The 20,413-nt window shown below is 41.9% G+C and overlaps 1 protein-coding gene across 1 annotated transcript; it reads right to left on the bottom strand.

Moving 5' to 3' along the window:
* Positions 1-11,986: 11,986 nt before the first annotated feature.
* Positions 11,987-19,923, bottom strand: LOC132106059 (uncharacterized). The gene is made up of 6 exons (XM_059511674.1): positions 19,570-19,923; positions 19,281-19,458; positions 14,962-15,179; positions 12,900-13,172; positions 12,595-12,701; positions 11,987-12,286 (listed from the first exon to the last, which is right to left on the bottom strand). The coding sequence occupies exons 1-6, from the start codon at positions 19,905-19,907 to the stop codon at positions 12,072-12,074; spliced, it is 1,329 nt and encodes a 442-aa protein (XP_059367657.1). The 5' UTR covers positions 19,908-19,923; the 3' UTR covers positions 11,987-12,071.
* Between the last annotated feature and the right edge of the window lie 490 nt (positions 19,924-20,413).

The raw sequence follows: 20,413 nt of genomic DNA, 5'->3' as shown, positions 1-20,413 counted from the left end.
GAGAGGGTGAGCAGCTTCAAGTACCTTGGTGTAAACATCTCGGAGGACCTGACTTGGACTACTCACATTCAAACTCAGGTAAATAAAGCCAGGAAAAGACTGTACCATCTGTGACAGCTGAGGAAATTCAGGGTCTCACCAGCAATCCTGAAAACTTTCTATTCTGGGGCTATAGAAAGTGTATTGACTCAGTGCATCTCAGTGTGGTATGGGAACAGCTCCAGTCATGACTGCAAAGCACTGCAGAGAGTTGTGCGCTTAGCTGAGCGCATCTCTGGGTCTGCTCTCCCCTCTCTGCAGGACATCTACCTCAAACGCTGCAGAAGTAGAGCTACTAAAATCATCAAGGACTCCATCCACCCTAGTAACCATATTTTCACTTTGCTGCCATCTGGTAAGCGCTACCGTTGCCTGATGGCAAAAACCGAGAGACTCAGGAGGAGTTTCTTCCCCCAGGCCATCAGGCTCCTAAACTCTTAACCAGCCCCTTAACATCCTCATGCCTCCACTTAATGTTCACTTTATCTTTTTCATTTTATTCACTACCTCACATAGACACACTGACAGTGTCACCATGTTTGCACATTTGATTCTTGTACATTCCTGTGTATCTTATATTTAAGACCACAGTAAAATGCATATATGCACATTGTACATCCCTGTACATCTTAATATTTAAGACTTCAGTTTACGTTCATGCACATTATTTTGCGTTCTATTTAATTCTACAATATACATCTTTTTTATATTTTGTTCTTATATTTTTATTGTTTACTTTTATTTCATTCTTACATAGCTATATTTATGTATATTTCCATCTGTGTTGTTTTCTTTAATAATTGCACTGTCCATGGAGCGGACCTGACTCACATTTCACTGCTGGTTATGTATGCTATATATAATTTGGTATGTGACAAATAAAACTCTTGAATCTTGAATCTTGAATCCATTAAGTTTGCCACAAAGTACATGAAGTAGCCTAATAATTGTGAAAAATGAGACATTTTAATTATTTATTAATAAACAAATGTTTTCTTGTCTGCTGCAAGATGAAATTCACAGTTCTGGCTCTCTCCGACAGAGAAATGCAACATTCACAGATTGCTGTATGTTGAATATTAATGCGCCCTGTCATTAATGCGAATTAATAATTTTTGCACAAATACTTGCATATGAATAATAATATGAATAATAATTACTTCTTTTTACATGCAATTATCCAAAATGAAACCAATCAAGATTTGTAATGAAGATAAAATAAATAAGAATAAAAGCTGCACATCTACCACACGTGCAGTGCAAATCTTGCACATATTTTACACACCTGCATTTAAATGCAGCTGCATTTTTTTTTCATTAAATAATATAAAAGCAAGTAGGGCTGGGTGATAAATCGATTTTATCAATTAACTCGAATTTGTAATTTACATCGGTTTGTTTGAATGAAAATCGGTTTTCTTTTTAACATCCACCGGCACCACTCAGTTCTCACGTAGTTCAGAGTGGCTCAACCCTCCCCCGTGAGTCTGACAGAGACACGCCGCCGAGCAAAGGATGAGCTGAGCGGTGTGATTCTGACTGGAGCCTCCATCATGAGTACAATTCATGCCAACAGCCCGTAATATAACTGCATATTCAGCAAGAATTCACGTTAAACATATTTAGCTATGGCTTGATCAGGTTATAATGACTGCAATAGTCGAGCGAGATGTTAAAGGCTATATGAGTTTGTCTGTTTCTTTTACTGATTATTTTCGGGTTAAAGCATGATTTAAGCAGATAAAGCACATTCACACGCAATCGCTTTAGCAATAATGCATTCAAACAAATGTAATCTTAAGGTGCTACTACATTATCAGTAGGCTATTTGATTTTGAAATCTTGAAGAAATTAATCAATCTGTTTAGATAAAATAACTGACAAAAATGTACTGTTATTGTCCTCACAAACAAAATTTGCACAGCTGATGGGCTAGTATTAACAAAAAATAAATAATAACAAAAATAATATATAATAAAAAAAAATAATAATAAAATAAAATAAAGGTCTTTCCAGCATTAAGGTAATAACATCACAGTTGTTTTATCATCTTGTCTCAGTTATAAGTTTATAACTATATTAAAACTTGTTTTGAAAAATGTCTTTGTCATTTGAATATTGATTTTAAAATCGATTTAAATCATAAATTGGATTTATTTATTTTTTAGGCCATATGCTATCGCCCAGCACTAAAAGCAAGTAAAGAAGGCTCCCTTTAAAATCACTTATGTTGTCAGTTAATGGAGCTCTTTTTTACATCGTGTGTGTTTTGTTGATTATAATGAGAGAACTTGAGTTTAATCGTGAGGACAGTTTATTAATCCGTCCATTTATTACAGTTTCAAAGATTTAATCGTGCAGGTTTAATTTTATTCGTTTCTTGTTTTAGGCAAATTAGGCCTAAATAATGGGAACGAAATTATACAGTGCTTCATGTTTAAACATGCAACAATTTCTTAATCAGTTTACAGACAAATGTTTTTTCCCCAATAAGTTAAAGGACAGGTAACGAATAACAAAAATGCATGTTGTTTTATTAACCCTCTGGAGTCGATTAACGCGGATACGCGTTATGAGTCATTTTCTCCTGATAACCCCGAAAAGAACTTAAATTACACTTTCAGTTTTAATCGTACAGATAAGAGCAATACATCAATCGAATCTGTAAAGGGTCTACTTTTTTTTGGATACAGACATAATAACAACAAAACTTTGTGCACTTATAAAATAAAGATAACAAACAAGGTGTGGTGTCTGCAGCCTTTGTCTGCGCTGATCTTCATTTAGAAACACGTCATTAAAATGAACTGTAACTCCGTGAATACTCAATGAAGAGACATGAGAGAGATATCTATAGAAAGCTTGACATGCCTACTTTTAAACTAAACAAGTGCCGCCGAAAACAGATATTCTGTGATAAAGTAATCCTTATGAAAACAACAAAATATATTTATATTGAAAATATAAATTAAAATATAGGCATAATATTAAAATATTGACAATTTGCATATTAATCCATGCAGCCAACCCCCCTAAAATAGGCTACCACTTTTAATGCTCCGATGCAAAGTAAACCACAATTTCTTTTGAATAATATAACGCATAATATAATATAAATAATACTGCACACCTTTTAAATGTGTCAAATCTAAAATATGGTTTAATACCATGTAGATTAGAGAAAATATTATCACAGGTTCAGGCACAGGCTTGACATCCTGCTTGAATTCGTTCTAAGAAATGCACATAACTTCATAAGTACCAAACTTTCGTCTGTGGATATTAAATATTAAATATTTTAACTACAACGTTTTTCTTTCATTTTCCCTGACTGAAGCCATCAAATCTAACACATCAGTGAGGCAAAACTGACGTCTATTAGGGAAAATGTGCTTTGATGCGCTTGTTTGATAACTTGTGGTTAAAGCGCCACTCAGCGGTCAAAGGATGCAAATGCACTTTATACCGCCGCAGCCGCGGTACGTGCGGCGGTAAAAAGGGCCTTTTGGATGTCTACTTAGTGTATCTACTGTTCTAAGAAAATAATTGTACATTATTATTTCTAATGATCAAAAAGCATGTGCAAAGTAAAAACTCTGTAGGACAGGGGTCTCCAAACTAGATCCTCGAGGCCCAATGCCCTGCAGAGTTTAGCTCCAACTGGCCTTAACACACCTATCTGAAAGTTTTCTAGTGTCAAGTAAGAGCTTGAATTTACTGACTCATTTCCCAGATACCCCAATGTCAAGGGTTTGCGAGTCCCATTCTATGGTCCAGTTAGATGGATTTAAAAAAAGAAACTAATATATTTCCGTGCCCTGTGTCATTTACATTTCACCAGGTTAAAATAATATATCAAGCTTTTTACATGATTTATTTGTAACATATTAACCCCAAAACCTTTTCAGCTATCTCTGCTAATTGTAAAGTTGTATGGTGTAGTAGACTATAGCGATATGACAGCACCTGAAAAACCAACAAAACACTCCAACGCAGCTCCATAAATATAAAAAGGTTCACAGGAAAAAAAAAACTCAAAATATTTTATGCGACCCACCAAATGCTGGCTAAATCACAGAGATGCCGAGGCGTACAGAACTAATAGCATCACAGGCCCTCGGTTTTTGGCAAAATATGGTAGGCCATTTACGGGGTAATTTTTACTTTAAAAATTACAACAGAATTCAACAGAACAGCTCAATCTGAGGCAAGTGCATGATAATATACAGCTTCATCAACTTTTACAGGTTATATAACATTTATTGTTGCTTAGGTTTTCTTGTTTAACACACTTCGCCAAAATCTCCTGATATAAATTTTTAAGCACTTATGCACAGGATATATAAAATGTACAAAAGTATATTGGCTAGACGGCAAATAGCCTAACCTTGGCCTTAAAAGAAAATAAAAGAAAGAAAATACTGTAGTATTCAAACGTCAGTTCTCTTACGAGAGCTCTCTCGTACTGCGTCTTAGCTAAGACGCTACGGGAAAAGTCTCTTTTCACGAAATACTGAAGCAAAAAATTATCCTTAATTTTGTATTTTTGTAAAGCGCATTTGCAGCAGTACACAGCTTAGGCGAGACGGCTCGTTCGATCATTGGCTTGTTCTGCGGCAACTGCACAGCCTATCGAGCGCAGGCTGATGCAACATCAGACCAATAAGGGCGCTTGCGTCTTTTTTAAGATGCCTTCCTGCGGCTCGTCAGAGCCCCACTCAGCGAGGGAGACCGGAACGTCATCTGTGTCTCCTGCCTGGGTGAAGATCATGCAGCGCTCGCGCACACTGACGGCGGATGCCCTCACTGCGAGCTGTTGCCATGGTGACTCTGAGGACTCGCCTGGCCTTTTTCTCTGAGCCTGCATTCTCCGCTGCGCTAAGGCGCCGTGAAATCGCTTCCCGGTGGGCAGCGCCCGCTGTTTGCCGGCGCGTCGTCCGAGGAAGTCGATCTCAGGGCCGCGTCGGGGGAAGAGGACACGCGCTCTCTGCTAGCTTCGGGCAGTGATGGCTGGGCGAGCTCCGAGGATCTCGCGCCTTCTGCTCAGAAGCCCAGCAGATGAGCTGACATCGAGAAGGAGCCGGGGCGAGTGCTCACGTTGGCCGCGATGAGTCTCGGCCGCGAGTGGTCTGCACCAGCGCCCCCCCTCTCGTTCCCGGCTGGATGGTATTTTCCTTTCGGATGAGCGTACTTCTCAAAGCCCGCCTCATTTCTTCCTGATCTTCACGAAGAGGTGGCGAAGGTTTGGAACGCTCCATATTCAGCGCGAACTCGTTCGTCTGTCTCACTAGCATTCTCCACACTGGATGATGCTAAAAACAGGAACTACCAGTCACTTCCGCCGGTGGAACAGGCGATAGCGACGCACCTTTGTCCGCCCTCTGCTGGACGGCGGCAAAAGCGGTGTTGCCATCTAAAGCCTGCTGTGTGACGCTGCGTCTGCACTACTCACGATGGCTGCTTCATCGAAGCGCAGGTGTACGAGTTCCGCTGTGGCCGGGCTCTCACCTAAGCGCACCGCTGTTTCAGTTCCAGGGATTGTGACTGTTTCAGCGTCTTTTGCAATGCGCAAGCCTGTACGGTTGCCCGCTTGCCTGCACACAAAAAACGTTATCACAGCTACCCAGATATTTCCCGAAAAAGGTGTAATTTCTGGTGTCCCGGCCACGGCCGATGGTGCTATAAATGTAGTGACGATGCCCACTGCTCAGTGCCCATCTCCACATATAAGCACAGCCCTTCACACAGGGCTCGCGCCCATAAAAGCGACTCAAGTCGATCACGCGCACTACATAGTAAAAGTGCCCACTCCTCAGTGCCCACAATCACTATGTCACACGCGTCATGTGGTTTCTGTAAAAACAAAACCCGTGCACGTTCGTCCGGTGCTATAAATGTAGTGACGATGCCCACTCCTCAGTGCCCATCTCCACATGTAAGCACAGCCCTGCACACAGGGCCCGCGCCCATAAAAGCGACTCAAGTCGATCACGCGCACTACATAGTAAACGTGCCCACTCCTCAGTGCCCACAATCACTATGTCACACGCGTCATGTGGTTTCTGTAAAAACGAAACCTGTGCACGTTCGTCCGGCCACGGCCGATGGTGCTATAAATGTAGTGACGATGCCCACTCCTCAGTGCCCATCTCCACATGTAAGCACAGCCCTGCACACAGGGCTCGCGCACATAAGATCGACTCAGATCGGTCACGCGCGCCACATAGTAAACGTGCCCACTCCTCAGTGCCCACATACACTATGTCACACACGGGGCGTGGTTTCGGTAAAAGCGAAACCCATGCACGTACGCTCTGCCCAGGCAGACAGCAAGTCGAAAGTGGTAAATGTGCACGCTTGCAGCCCACAGTTACTCGCAGACATCACGAGTCCCACGGGACCTGCTCAGCCCTCCCCCAATCGGTTAAGCACCAGGATGGGGTCGAGGACGAGCGATCTGCCCACTGTGATCAGCGCGCTCCCCGCCTCAAATGCCACAGGCGTAACGCCCATGGTGCAGCGCACCCAAGCGCCGCCGTTGCCCAGTCAACAGAGCGCGCTTCGCATCCAGCCTTTAGCCATTCATGCAGATGCATGGTCAGCGCTTCCAGGGGTTTCGGATTGGGTGCTAGGCATTATAAAGAGAGGCTACTCGCTACAGTTTTTTCGACGCCCTACGCGCTTTTTAGCGCGCTTCGAAACTACGGTCAAAACAGAAGTAGCACACATACTTCGGGCCGAAATATCAAAACTGTTGAGCAAAGGGGCTGTAGAGCCTGTGTCTCGAGCTCAAAGCGAGGGGGGGCTGTACAGCAGATACTTTCTGGTGCCCAAGAGAGACGGGGGTCTCAGGCCCATACTGGATCTAAGACAGCTGAACAAGGCATTGATGAAACGCAGTTTCAGAATGTTTACGACCAGGAAGCTCCTCGCGCAGATTCGCAGAGGGGACTGGTTCATGTCAAAAGATCTGAAGGACGCATATTTTCAAGTACAGATAGCGTCAAGTCACAGGCGATATTTGAGATTCGCCTTCGAGGGCCAGGCATATCAGTTTACAGTCCTGCCGTTCGGCTTGTCCGCGGCTCCTCGTACGTTTTCGAGGTGCATGGATGCAGTGCTCGCTCCTCTCAGACTTAGAGGCATGCGAGTGCTGAATTATTTGGATGACTGGCTGTTTCTGGCTCGATCACGAGCGGAGCTCGTGGAGCACAGGGCCGTTTTACTCGATCACCTCGAGAAGCTCGGTCTCAGTGTCAATTGGGCGAAGAGTTAGCTGAACCCCAGTCAGACGATTCTGTTTTTGGGTATAGTTCTGAACTACTGTCACCACGACTGTCACCACAGCGCGCGTTGGGCATTCGGCGCGCAGCGAGTTCTTTCCGCTGCGGCGCGACCGTTTTGCTCAAACACTGTCAGAAGGTGCTGGGCCTCATGGCCTCAGCATCTCCGGTTCTGCAGCTGGGCCTGCTCCGCATGCGCCCCCTGCAGCTCTGGCTTAAGGCGCGGGTGCCGCGCAGAGCGTGGGTGTCTGGCCGACTGCGTCTCAAGGTCAATCAGAGCTGTGTCACAGCCCTGAAATCCTGGACAGCAAACGGCTGGTACCAATCAGGTGTAAGCCTGGGGACTTCCCCGAATGTGAAGATTCCACTTCGGGATGGGGAGTGCTGCTCGAGGGCAGACTGTCCTTTGGCCTGTGGTCAGAACGGGAAAAGCTCCATCATATCAACTGTCTAGAAATGCAGTGGAGAACGCGCTGATGCGCTTTTGTCCCCAAATCAAGGACCACCACGTCTTAGTCCGTTTGGACAACATGTCTGTGGTGTCCTACATAAATCGCCAGGGCGGTCTCGGGTCCCGAAACCTGTACAGGCTGGCGGAACGCCTCCTGGTATGGGCTCAGCGCAGCGTGCGTTCGCTGAGGGCAGTGCATGTGCCTGGGCTACAGAATCTGGGTCCAGACAGGCTGTCCAGAGGCAATGTTCCTACGGACGAATGGTCTCTACACCCACAAACAGTCCGGCTGTTGTGGGAGAGATTTGGCAGGGCGGAGGTGGACCTCTTCGCGTCCCACGAAAACGCTCACTGCCCCGCGTTCTTTTCCAAGAACGAAAGCGCGCTGTCACAGAAATGGCCGTGCTGCCTGCTTTATGTTTTCCCTCCCGTCTCCCTCCTTCCGCAGGTGATAGAACGGGTGAGGGAAACGAGATGTTCAATACTGCTTGTAGCACCTCTTTGGAAGAACCAGCCATGGTTCCCAGATTTGATGCAGTTAGCAGATGTCGCCCCGTGGCCAGTACCGTTGAGGAGTGACCTCCTCTCGCAGGCCAGGGGCTCGATTTGGCACCCTCAAACGGAGTTGTGGTCCCTCCATGTGTGGGCGCTCAACGGTTGCCCGCTGATCTCGCAGTGGGAGTGCTAAATACCATCACTCAGGCTAGATCTCCGTCGACACGACGTCTGTATGCCTCGAAGTGGTCGGTGTTCTCCAGCTGGTGCACAGCTTGAGGATGTTCACCCCTTAGTTGTGAGGTAACGGAGGTTCTCTCCTTCCTACAGGAGCTGTTGGATAAGGGCAGAGCCCCATCCACGCTCAATGTTTATGTGGCGGCCATCGCAGCATTTTCTGAAACAGCGCTCGGTCAGTCAATAGGAAGGAATGATTTGCTCATCCGCTTCCTTAGAGGAGCTAGGAGGCTGAATCCTCCCAGACCTCCGTCAGTCCCTATGTGGGACCTCGCGGCGGTTTTGGAGGCCTTGAAGGGTCCCCCTTTTGAGCCTATCCAATCAATTAGCCTTCAGCATCTGTCGTTCAAGACAGTATTCTTGTTGGCTCTCGCTTCAGTGAAGCGTGTGGGTGATCTGCACGCGCTCTCGGTGAGCCAGTCGTGCTTGGAGTTTGGGCCTAATGACTCAAAGGTTATACTCGAACCTAGGCACAGTTATGTGCCGAAATCCCTCAACACGCTGTTTCGGGCTCAGGTTATTGCCCTGTCTGCCCTGCCAGTGTCAGGAGAGGATAGAGTCTTGAGTCTTCTTTGCCCTGTCAGGGTTTTAAGAGCTTATGTGTCTCGCTCTGCTGCCTTTCGACAGACTGAGCAGCTGTTTGTCTCGTCCGGTGGACGTTCCAAGGGAATGGCTGTTTCGAGACAGACTCTATCCAGATGGATAGTTGACGCTATAGCGTTAGCTTACGGGGATCTCCTTGGGATCTCCTTGCAGGATATATGTATGGCGGCAGGTTGGGCCTCGCCGTCTACATTTATCAGGTTCTATAACCTGGAGGTTCCCGCCTTGCAAGCAAGGCTGCTGTTGGTATAGTCGAATCAGGGCCCTGAAGGGAACTCTGAGTTCATGAGCGTTATGCGCTGCCGACTGTTATATGGGCAGTATTGCGTAAGACCCGCATTGCCACATTGGTCAGGCCTTGCCTCGGCTGTGTGATGTCATATTGCCGCATCTACGGATGCTGCTAGAAGGATAAGGTGAAGAGGATTTTTCCGAGCTTTCTCAGCCAGCCCCGCATATGTGGAACTGCTGGAGGTTATGGAGGGTCCTATTAATAGATTAAATCTGCAGTGGATGCACGACACAGAAAAAGCCGCTCACAGCAAGCTCAATGAGCGGTTTGTTTTTGGACATAATAGGACAAACAAGGGGAGTCCTCCTTTAGTTACTATGCTGCCTGCAGTTGGAATCAGCTTCCAGAAGAGATCAGATGTGCTAAAACACAAGTCACATTTAAATCTAGACTTAAAACCCATCTTTTTAGCTGTGCATTTATTGAATGAGCACTGTGCAATGTCCGAACTGATTGCACTATATTTTCACTGTTTTTTTTATTTTATTTTATGTAAAATCATTTTCTAACTGTTTTAAATTCATTTTAAATACGTAATTTTTTAAATAATTTTACAAGTTTTAAAATTGCTTGTTTTATTCTTGTTATTATTTTTCTTCATTATTATTTTACTTTCTTTTAAGTAAAGCAATTTGAATTTCCATTGTGTATGAAATGTGCTTTATAAATAAACTTGCCTTGCCTTGCCCCCTATCGAACAGACGCTTGCGAGCTATCTCTCAGGTGGGGTAACATCTACGTTGAAGGCTGCGGCCCTGCCATCCAGGCCACTGAAAGAAACATCTCTCCTGAATGGTAGGGTATCCGCAGCAGCAGGTCAGGTGGTTGCCGCGCCCACGGGTTGGAGCCTGGGGCACGATTTGGTTGCCTCGCTGGGTAGGGGTGGTCTTAGATCCGGCTGGCTGTGGTGATGGGACCGGAGAAGAACTGGATGAGCCTTCAGACTAGGAATCTCTATTTTGAGACATGGTGCTATTGAAGCGAACCAAAATACCGATAAACCGTCAATGGTAAGTCAGCAATATTTATACTGTTGTATTGATTACTTGATTGTGGTCCACCTGTTTTGATTAGGCTAAGTATCTGACATGCTCCTCCCGAATCTTGTGAATAGAACATCATTAATTGAGTCTTAAATGCATAATGTGGACAGAGTATTTACGCTAATGTTGGCATTATTCTTTTATTAAATATCATCTGCTAGTGGCGAAGCAAATCTGGAGAAGCCTTTATCTTAATTTCGTTATTGCCAAATACCCATCTTAACTTAAAATGTATCTTAATGTAATTTGTTAAAGAGACTCGTTTTTATTGGTGCGTTGGTCTATTTGTTAATTGGACTTATTTTATTTCTTTATTCCAACTTACAAGTGGTCTAGTCTATGTTAGTCGTGAATACATTTTTAAAAAATGTATAAATGACTCATTCTTGACAAAAGGCAAAAGAGCTGTGTGTGTACGCACAACTGAATAATGTCAGGCTGTAAACGGGTTCGGGCTTTCACTTGTAGTATACAGATACAGATCAAATGTAGATCACCTCTTCTCTTTTTGGAGGAAGACAAATATGAACGCTGCTTCACTGAGTGTTATGAAATATTTCACAAATCACAATAGCTGATTTGAGTCTAGTACCACTCTTTGGAAGGACAGTAGTTTTAGTTTGAACAGTTTGTAACATGCGTCTGGGAGTGCTGTGTGCTCCAGGATCACTTTTTCGCATCAGCAAAAACTCCAACATTTTGATGTCCCAAGTTTTCAGTATTTTATTACATTTGTAACAAGCATTTTTACACACTGACTGCAGAGTAATTATGCCAAACATATAAAAGCCAATAATAATAAAAACATTACTGCTCTATACTTTTCCATTTTATTTTTCACCTTTTTGTCTAGTTGATCAACTCCATATGTTAAATCATTTTTCTCCGTCCCATTTTCTCTGTTAATTAAATGATGAGTGATTATCTCATTTTAAGAATGAAATAAGTACATATATAAAATTAAACTTTATTGGCACATTTTCAGAAAATGCAATCAGTTACAAGTACAAATCCATTCACCAGCATTATGCAGATTAATAACAAAACAAATGGAGATTCATTTAACTGATTATGAAGAAAATATGGGATTATAAAATCAGTAAACATTTTTAATGATTTCACAGTGTTTTTATAACTTAATCAGAGAGGAGCTTGAATCATGTTCCTGTTCTACACTACAGAGCAATACTGAAGAGAAGATGGACATTTGTTTTTAGATATTATTCCGGTTGCATATATTATAAATTAAATCACAACCCAACACCATTCTTATGTTTGACTTCAATTCACGTAATGTGGAATAACCCTGATTTTCTAAATGCTTAAACCCCAAACACACACATTAGAACATCATTATCATGCAAACACAAGTAACTACAATAAAACACTAGATTAGATTTTATTCAACAGAATCAGTATTTCTAGATATTTTTACTGATTTTAAGTTTAAAATGCTTATTTTATGGTCCTTTCTTTAAAAAAAAACTGATCTACCAACAAAAAATTATCTTTACTTGCTATTATTTTCTTTTTGTTTGCCTTGAATGCAATTTTAGAGATTAGTAAATTCCTGCTTTCTATAGCCGTCAGCACATGTATCATAAGGCTCTGAAGAGATCTTGTGTTCACTAACACTGTAACCCCTGCAGAACCTGGCTGTACTCTGCAGTGTTAGTGTCCTCGTGCTGGTCCTGAGTCACCCACTCGTCCAGACGCTCACACTGGTTCTGATCCAGGATTCCCATGCGGCTGTACTCTGACACCAGGTTTCTGTATCCTGCTTTGTAGTAGCCTCGGATACCTTCATCGGACAAAACGTGGCACTGAGAGGGAATGCTTTCACCTGGAATTACACACAAGCGTATTATTTAGTGCAGCAACACAACAGCTCTTTTACTCTTAGACCATGCATGCTTTATATTTCATATCTTGTGAGTATTGCTCAAATGACAATAAAACTCTTTAATTTCTCTAATCTAATTGGTCAAAGATTACATTGTGATTATCTGTGAACAAGCTGTTCTTTGCAGTCAGAGCTACTGTGTTTAATACAGTCTTTTTTATTATTAAAATCAAAAGCAGCATGGTGTAACAACCATAATATTCCAGTAATTGCATTACCGCAGCAGTTTCACAGGATGAGTTTCTTACCTAGAGCTTCTCTCAGCTTTTGTGAGGTGAGCGGGTGATGCAGAATCATGCAGCGTTTCAGCAGAAGCTCCACGTCTCCAATAATTATGGTGTCTGCTAGAAGTTTCCTGAAAAAAATTTTAAAAGCAGATTTAGCCATTTTTATATGTATAAAATAAACACTCAGCAGCTAGCCAAATGCTGTACTTAAAATGTTCAATGTTTAGTATTATTACAAATTCCTGTAATTTTAATTGGAATTCTGTATAGTTGTCTTGCATGAGAATTTCGCACATAACCATTAACAGAATGGATGTGAATGTTACCTGGCCGTCTTTGAGAGGCTGCTTGGACCCGTAGTCAGAGCTCGTCTGTGATCTTGTCCCAGAACCTCCATGGCAATCAGGTTCCATCCATTACTGTCCGTCTTCATGCTGCTGATTAGGTTATAAAGCGGCAGGTTTTTATTTTTCAGCTCGCTCACTGAGTCTGGTTTATCTATGACAGACTCAGCAATTCTGATGGAGTCCTTTGGTGGAATGTGGCTTGTGTTAAGTGTTCCTGTGGTGTTCTTACTGGACCCCCGAGCACTTACAACACTGCGCAGAGAGAATGAAAAAGAATGAAATTAGCTTGAAATCTGCTTATTTTACCACTAAGAGTTATCCTAAATAGCAGTAAAGGTTTTCTCTTAAAACCTATTCACAAAGCTGCTGAGACAAACTTTTACTAAGGATTAAGCAGAAATCTTAAAAGGATACCCCACCCCAAAATGAAAATTTTGTCATTAATCCCTTACCCCCATGTCATTCCAAATTCGTAAAACCTCTGTTCATCGTCGGAACACAATTTAAGATATTTTGGATGAAAACCTGAAGGCTTGAGACTTGAGGCTTGTCTCAAAGACTGCCAAGTAAATAACAGTGTAAAGGTCCAGGAAAGTCCTTATCACCGTATGCTGCTGTACACAGTTTCTACGTGTATTTAGCTCTACGGTGATATGGAGAGAAACAAGAAGAGACGGTGGAAGGAATTATTGAATAAAGTCATTATGTTTGTTTTCTTCACTTACAAAAAGTCACTTCAAAAAGTCCCTCACTGCTGTCACTTCATATAACCCAGATAGCATGTCTGATGGCAGATGGAGAATTCTGACAACAACTTTCATCCAAAATATCCTAAATTGTGTTCTAAAGACAAACGGAGCTTTTACAGGTTTGGAATGACTTGGGGCTAAGTGATTAATGACAAAATTTAAATTATTAAAATTAAAAATTATTTCCACATTCAAATAAAAATTTTTTTATCACAAGCTAAGGCCCAATCCCAATTCTATTTTATACCCCTTCCCCTAACGATTGGGACACCACTACCATGATGTCACACACCATCATTCGTCGTCTAGCTCTTACAATACACACATATACAGGTGTGCATTAGAGCCTTTAATTATCATTCTGTATTAATGTGCTGCTTAATGACACACACACACATATCGGAAAACGCGCGGAAAACGCGTTCTGGTCGACTAGAAGTCATTCATTTTAAGCATTAGTCGACTATTAGTTGCACTTTTATTAATAAACCATATAAATCATAATAATGAGCCTTTAATTGCTTACACAGCCTAATAAGCCCTCAAGCACATACAATAAATGCTTGACAAAGTGCACCGGCAAATATAATAATTATGAATGTGTTAGGAACTTCGAAGTGATGCGCTCAAGTTCACAGACCAAGATGGAAAAATGCGCATCCTGTTTGCTTTAATTATTTTACACACGTAGAGTCTTTACAGAAACAAAAGATGCATTACTCTAATCTGTATGACCAAAAATTACAAAGTATTTAAGAGCAAATGATAGCACCTGTGCCTCCATCTGTCATGCAGTAGCCCAGAACAGCTATATATTGAGGATATAATCAAAAATTTAGAGTTGGGATAAGGTAAATTGCTGGCAACAGCCATTTTATGATAGTTTAAACTTGGTCTTAGTGACTTAGGAGTTCTCTTCACTCCTTTTACGTTTCAAAGATTTTGGAGCAAATTTTAACGCTAAAATGTTTTGTGAAATACTCTTAGAACAAAAATTTAGGAGTCCTAAATTCAAGACTGATGCCCATTATTTTTAAGATTTTCTCCTAAATTGGCGAGTTATGAGCTACTTTTAGCCTTGAGATGTTTCGTGAATATAGGCCCAGAGGAATATTTGAGTTTACCGTCATAAATGGACACATGACACTCCTTGTTATGCATACTATTTTTAAATACTTAAATTATAATAATCTTTTGGTCTCTCAGATGAATCCTCTTTCTTTGGTGGATCTCCATAAGCAGTGCTCATATGTTAAATAACAGAAATCCCCTTCAGCAATCAGATTATTTACCTTTTATATTCACCAACAAATCCAAGATGGTACATTCTGATCAAGATTCGATCACCACATCTGATGGATTTAACACTCTGTAAGTAGTTCTGCAGTGCAATGTCGGTCTTCTTTATTCTTCCTCCAGTTATGCTGTATTTACTGGGGTTTTTGAGGCAGAAGTCATATCCTCTCTGGAGAATAAGCAGGGGTGTGTACGACTCAAAGTTTATCTGGATCTAGTGAGAAATTACAAATCTGAGATTAAACATAATCCTGATCATCTCATCACATATGCAGATGACTAAGTAATGATGATTGGCCAGGAATCTAATTTTCATCCATCCATTTTCTGTACCACTTATTCTACACAGGGTCACAGGAAGCCTGGCTATCCCAGGACACTTAGGTTACAAGGTGGGGCGCAGGGCACAATCACATACATTCTCCAACTAAACAACAGAAGTTGGATTTCTCCCGTCCAGCACCAACCGTAAGTGAACCTGAACAAACTCGTCGCTGGGTATATCATGGAGGATATGCTACCTCTTTCCACTGTGGACTCACCTTGCTTTTGCTGCATCATTGAGAAAATACCCACACAACAATGTAAGGATAACATCACAGAAAGTCGTTTGCTTCCTACCTGGAGAGAGAATATGCAACGATGGAAGCTAATTTAAAGGCTGAAATGGAAGAGGTAGATTTTGTTTCCACTACTGCTAACATCTGGACAGCAAACAACAGAAGCTATATGGGTCTAACAGTTCACTGGATCAACAGCTACACTTTAAATCATGACAAAGCTGCTTTAGAACACCGAGCCGAGCCAGATAATGAACAATAGACTGACTCGTTCTCGAGTCAAGAACCGTTTCTGTCAGACGTGTCCGATTCGAGAACTGAGGAGCTGATGATAACTGCGCATGTGTGATTCAGTGTGAAGCAGACCGACACACAGAGCATCTGAACCAAACTGATTCTTTTGATGATTGATTTTGAACTGATTCTGTGCTAGTGTTATGAGCGGAGGTAAACCGAAGGCTTGAATCAAGGGCAATCATCGCCATTACATTGAATGCAAAAGAACTGGTCAACCGTTTTCTTCAACCGGTAAATTGAATCGAACTGTCCGAAAGAAGTACTGGCGATCTGAAAACCGATGAGTCAATGTTTTGTTCATTATCTAGCTCGTTTCGGTGTTCTTCTTCAGTTCTCTCTTCACAGCACTTCAGTCAGTGTACTGTTTGAGTAAATGAATTACTCCGGGATATTGGTTTGTTTGAACTCCCATATTTGAACTTGTTATTTTTGGTGAACTGGTTCAACAAGATCCGGTTACATTGAATGATTCGTTCGCGAACCGGATATCACAAACTGCTTTGTTTTGAACTCTCTCTCACAACAGACACGGAAGAGAAGACAATGCTGAATAAAGTCGTAGTTTTTGCTATTTTTGGACCAAAATGTATTTTTGATGCTTCAAAAAATTCTAACTGACCCTCTGATGTCACATGGACTACTTTGATGATGTTTTTCTTACCTTTCTGGACATGGACAGTAGACCGTACACACAGTTTCAATGGAGGGACTGAGAGCTCTCGGACTAAATCTAAAATATCTTAAACTGTGTTCCAAAGATAAACGGAGGTCTCACGGGTTTGGAACAACATGAGTGTTATTAATGAAATAATTATGATAATTTTGACTCCTCCTGAGTCTCTCAGTTTTTGCCATCAGGCTACGGAAGCGCTTACCAGATGTAAATGTCCTGCAGAGAAAGGAAAGCAGACCCTGAGATGCGCTCAGCTAAGCGCACAACTCTCTGCAGGGCTTTGCAGTCATGACTGGAGCTGTTCCCATACCACACTGAGATGCACTGAGTCAATACACTTTCTATAGCCCCTTAACAGAAAGTTTTCAGGATTGCTGGTGAGACCCTGAATTTCCTCAGCTGTCGCAGATGGTACAGTCTTTGCCTGGCTTTATTAACCTGAGATTGAATGTGAGTAGTCCAAGTCAGGTCCTCTGAGATGTTTACACCAAGGTACTTGAAGCTGCTCACCCTCTCCACAGGTATCCCGCTGATCATAAGAGGTGTATAGGGCTGCTGCTGTCTCTTCCTGAAGTCAACAATCAGTTCTTTAGTTTTGCTCACATTCAGAGAGAGACCGTTGTCCTGGCACCATGATGTTAATTTCTCTAACTCATCCAAGTATGCGGTTTCATTATTGTTGTGAATGAGGCCTAGAACCACAGTTTCATCAGCAAATTTGATTATAGATGTGGAGCTGTGCGAAGACATGCAGTCATGTGTGTAGAGAGAGTAGAGCAGGGGACTCAGGACACAGCCCTGTGGGGCTCCTACATTCAGGGTGATGGAGTTGGAGGTGTACCGGCCTAGTTTCACCACTTGAGGTCTTCCAGTGAGGAAATCAAGAATCCAGTTGAAGCCCGTTACAGCTGCATTGGCATTTTACAAGGGGATAGCTGTTCTTATGGTGCTTTGTGGCGCAGTGTTGATGGCGCAGTGGATAAGACACATGCCTTTGGTGTGAGAGACCTGGGTTCGAATCCACTGTGAGACACCAATGTGTCCCTGAGCAAGACACTCAATCCTTAGTTGCTCCAGAGGCGTGTGACCTCTGACATATATAGCAATTGTAAGTTGCTTTGGATAAAAGCGTCAGCTAAATGAATAAATGTTTTTACCCACCCTTGAAGTCCTGATGGCAAAGACACTTACATTGAAAGACACCAGTGTTGCCAGATTGTATGGACGATTTCCAGCCCAAAAACCCACCCACTCCAACAAAAAAACAATCAAAACTTTAACTGTCAGAATAATGTGATACACACAAGTTCTCCATCAGCAAATAGAAGATGATGCTGCTGCGATTGAGTGGAACGAGGTATGACTTTTAATTCAGATTACATTTCTTTAATGTATAATATAGCATGTTATAAAGTAATAGACCCAATATTGTTTTTCACATTTATTTATGTAGGTTCATGATGTTGAAGAAAAATTCAAAGATATTTTATTTAAGTACCAGGTCACAGAAGATAAAGAAATACAGCAGCACCAGATTTGGAGTAGGATTAAGATACTCCAGAATGAACTTGCAGTTCAATATTGTAGAGAAAACAACCTTTCAGTATGGTCTCAATTTGCCTTTGATCAAGCTGTAAGATATAACGAACTGTCTCTTACAGAGAAGCTCACAGTTCTTGAGGCATCTCTACAGTTCATCATGCACGCTAGCACTGAAGATGCTAAAGATGATGAAGATCAGCCGCTTGGTTGGGAGAAGAAGTACCGCTTTTTCTTGTGTTTGGTTGAGCAGCTCCATTTCACAAGTCCAACTTTGGCCGAACATATTTTATTAAATGTACTTCACACGATCTCAGAGCTTCACTGAACACTTCTCAGTGGCTGCGTTAACATGCACACTTTTTGGTTCAATCAGACTGAATTCATTACGATTGATGAATCTGATTGAAGTGTTTTTATGAACGCTAAATAAAGAGATCTGGTTGATGTGCGCGTTTATATGTCACAAGCTTCAAATCGGAATAGATTTTTTTGAGATGTGCACAAATTGTGAAAGTGAAAAGTGAAAGTGACATATAGATAATATGGAGTTTCTCACAGTTTGCACATTATAACCACACTCCTAAACGGTTTCTTTATTTGTTTTTAACAGAAGAATTAATTTATCCCATTTATGGAGAAATATACATATAAACCGCTGTGCTGCTCATATTTATCACACACAAAAAAAAGCCCCCCATGCCCAAAATGGGTTGCCTGTGGATTAGTATCCAAAGCAAGGCTGTCCTGCTCCACTTCACAGTTGCAGAGTGAAATGAGAGTTATAATGACAGGACACGCATTTATACAACACTTTATTCAAAAGGAAGAGTCACTCGTTGTTATTTCTGCATCAATGCACATGCGCAGTTCTTTCAGTTTCATGGTTCAATCCGATCGTATTAGAAAAGGAATAAACCACCTCTTTCAATCCGATTGAGCCATCAATCCGATTACAAACTGATTATTTGGGTGCATGTAAACGTAGCCAGTGTTTATATGGGTCCAATCTAAAGAGCAAAGCAACTGCAGTGAATTAAATAATTAACTGATTAATTAAGTGATGATTGCGCACTAGCAATGAACACCTGCTGTTAAAAATCCGATTCACATCAGGACTGATAGCCTCGTGGGCTCTTTTTTCAGTACATCAGTAAATATGAGCAGATCTAGAACTAAAATCTGGCACCCAGGAGGGGCACACAGTCACGTAAAGAAATCAGAGCCAGAAACTAAGTTTACTCACCTCATTTTTCACTTTCTTGCGTAGCATCAAAGCTTCCATCTTTAGGTCCTTTGTCTCGCTGCCAGTTGCTTGTGCTACAGCATGATAAAGAGCGTTCTGATGATCCGAGTTAACGCTGACTATTCTGCCATCATCTTGTACAATGTCAAAACGGCCACTGTACAGCTGTGTATCAGCTCTGTTTGTAAAATGAAAAGTAATTACATTCAGTACTCAAAGTTCATAAGCATTAACACTGAAACAATTATTTTATATGTGAGCTATATAACGCTCTAGTGAAAAGTCTTACTGTGATGGATGTGTGGTTTTTGCAGGCTTGGTTAATGTCAATTTTATATCGCCTGCTGATTTGTTGGTTCCTGGGTAACGTTCCACAGTGAGCTGTTTTCCATTTTTATCAATGACAGTGAGTTCAATTCCTTTTCCACCGAGCAGGTTGCTTTTTGTGAGCACATACACATCGAGGGCTGTAGTAGGATGATCAGCTTTGCACATATCTTCTGTATACTGCTTTAGCTCTGTTTTTTCCTCATCTGACAGCTGTTCCACTTCCTTGTGGCTCGCAGATCTCTTGTTGTGTTTTTCCCTCTGGTCATCAAAGAAGCGCTGAGTTTTATGTCTTTGCATGACGTGGTTCAGTGCCATTCCTGCAGCGCTTTTCAAATGACTCTTTAATGTACTTGTCATTAAAGAAGTTATATGTTCAGAGCAGGAAATGATGAATTGTTCAGACACCTTCTTGGCAATAGTCTGAAGAAGTTCTCTTTTAAAACGCTGAACATCTTGTAAATGGTGTCGTCCATCTTGGTCATACTTTGTCATTTCATTTTGAAGCTCACCGATGCACTCCAAATATTCAGGAAGAAATTTCTGTTGTATTATCTCTTTTGTTGGTATGGAACCCAATATTTGAACTAGATCTACTGAGTACTCAGCTACTTTCAAAGCCAGCTTTGCCATTTCATATACTCCTGACAGTTTTGCTTTATTCATAAGATCTGATGATGCTTCACACACCTCAGAGAGTTTACTGATAACATCCTGTGCTGTGGTACAGTCCAGTATGAGGTCAGGAATTACCTCTTCACAGAGGTTTATTATTTGATCCTCATAATTCTGGTCAATCTTGAAAT

Source organism: Carassius carassius, chromosome 26, assembly GCF_963082965.1.
Source record: "Carassius carassius chromosome 26, fCarCar2.1, whole genome shotgun sequence".
Taxonomy (NCBI): domain Eukaryota; kingdom Metazoa; phylum Chordata; class Actinopteri; order Cypriniformes; family Cyprinidae; genus Carassius; species Carassius carassius.
This window is presented reverse-complemented; position numbering and strand designations above follow the sequence as displayed.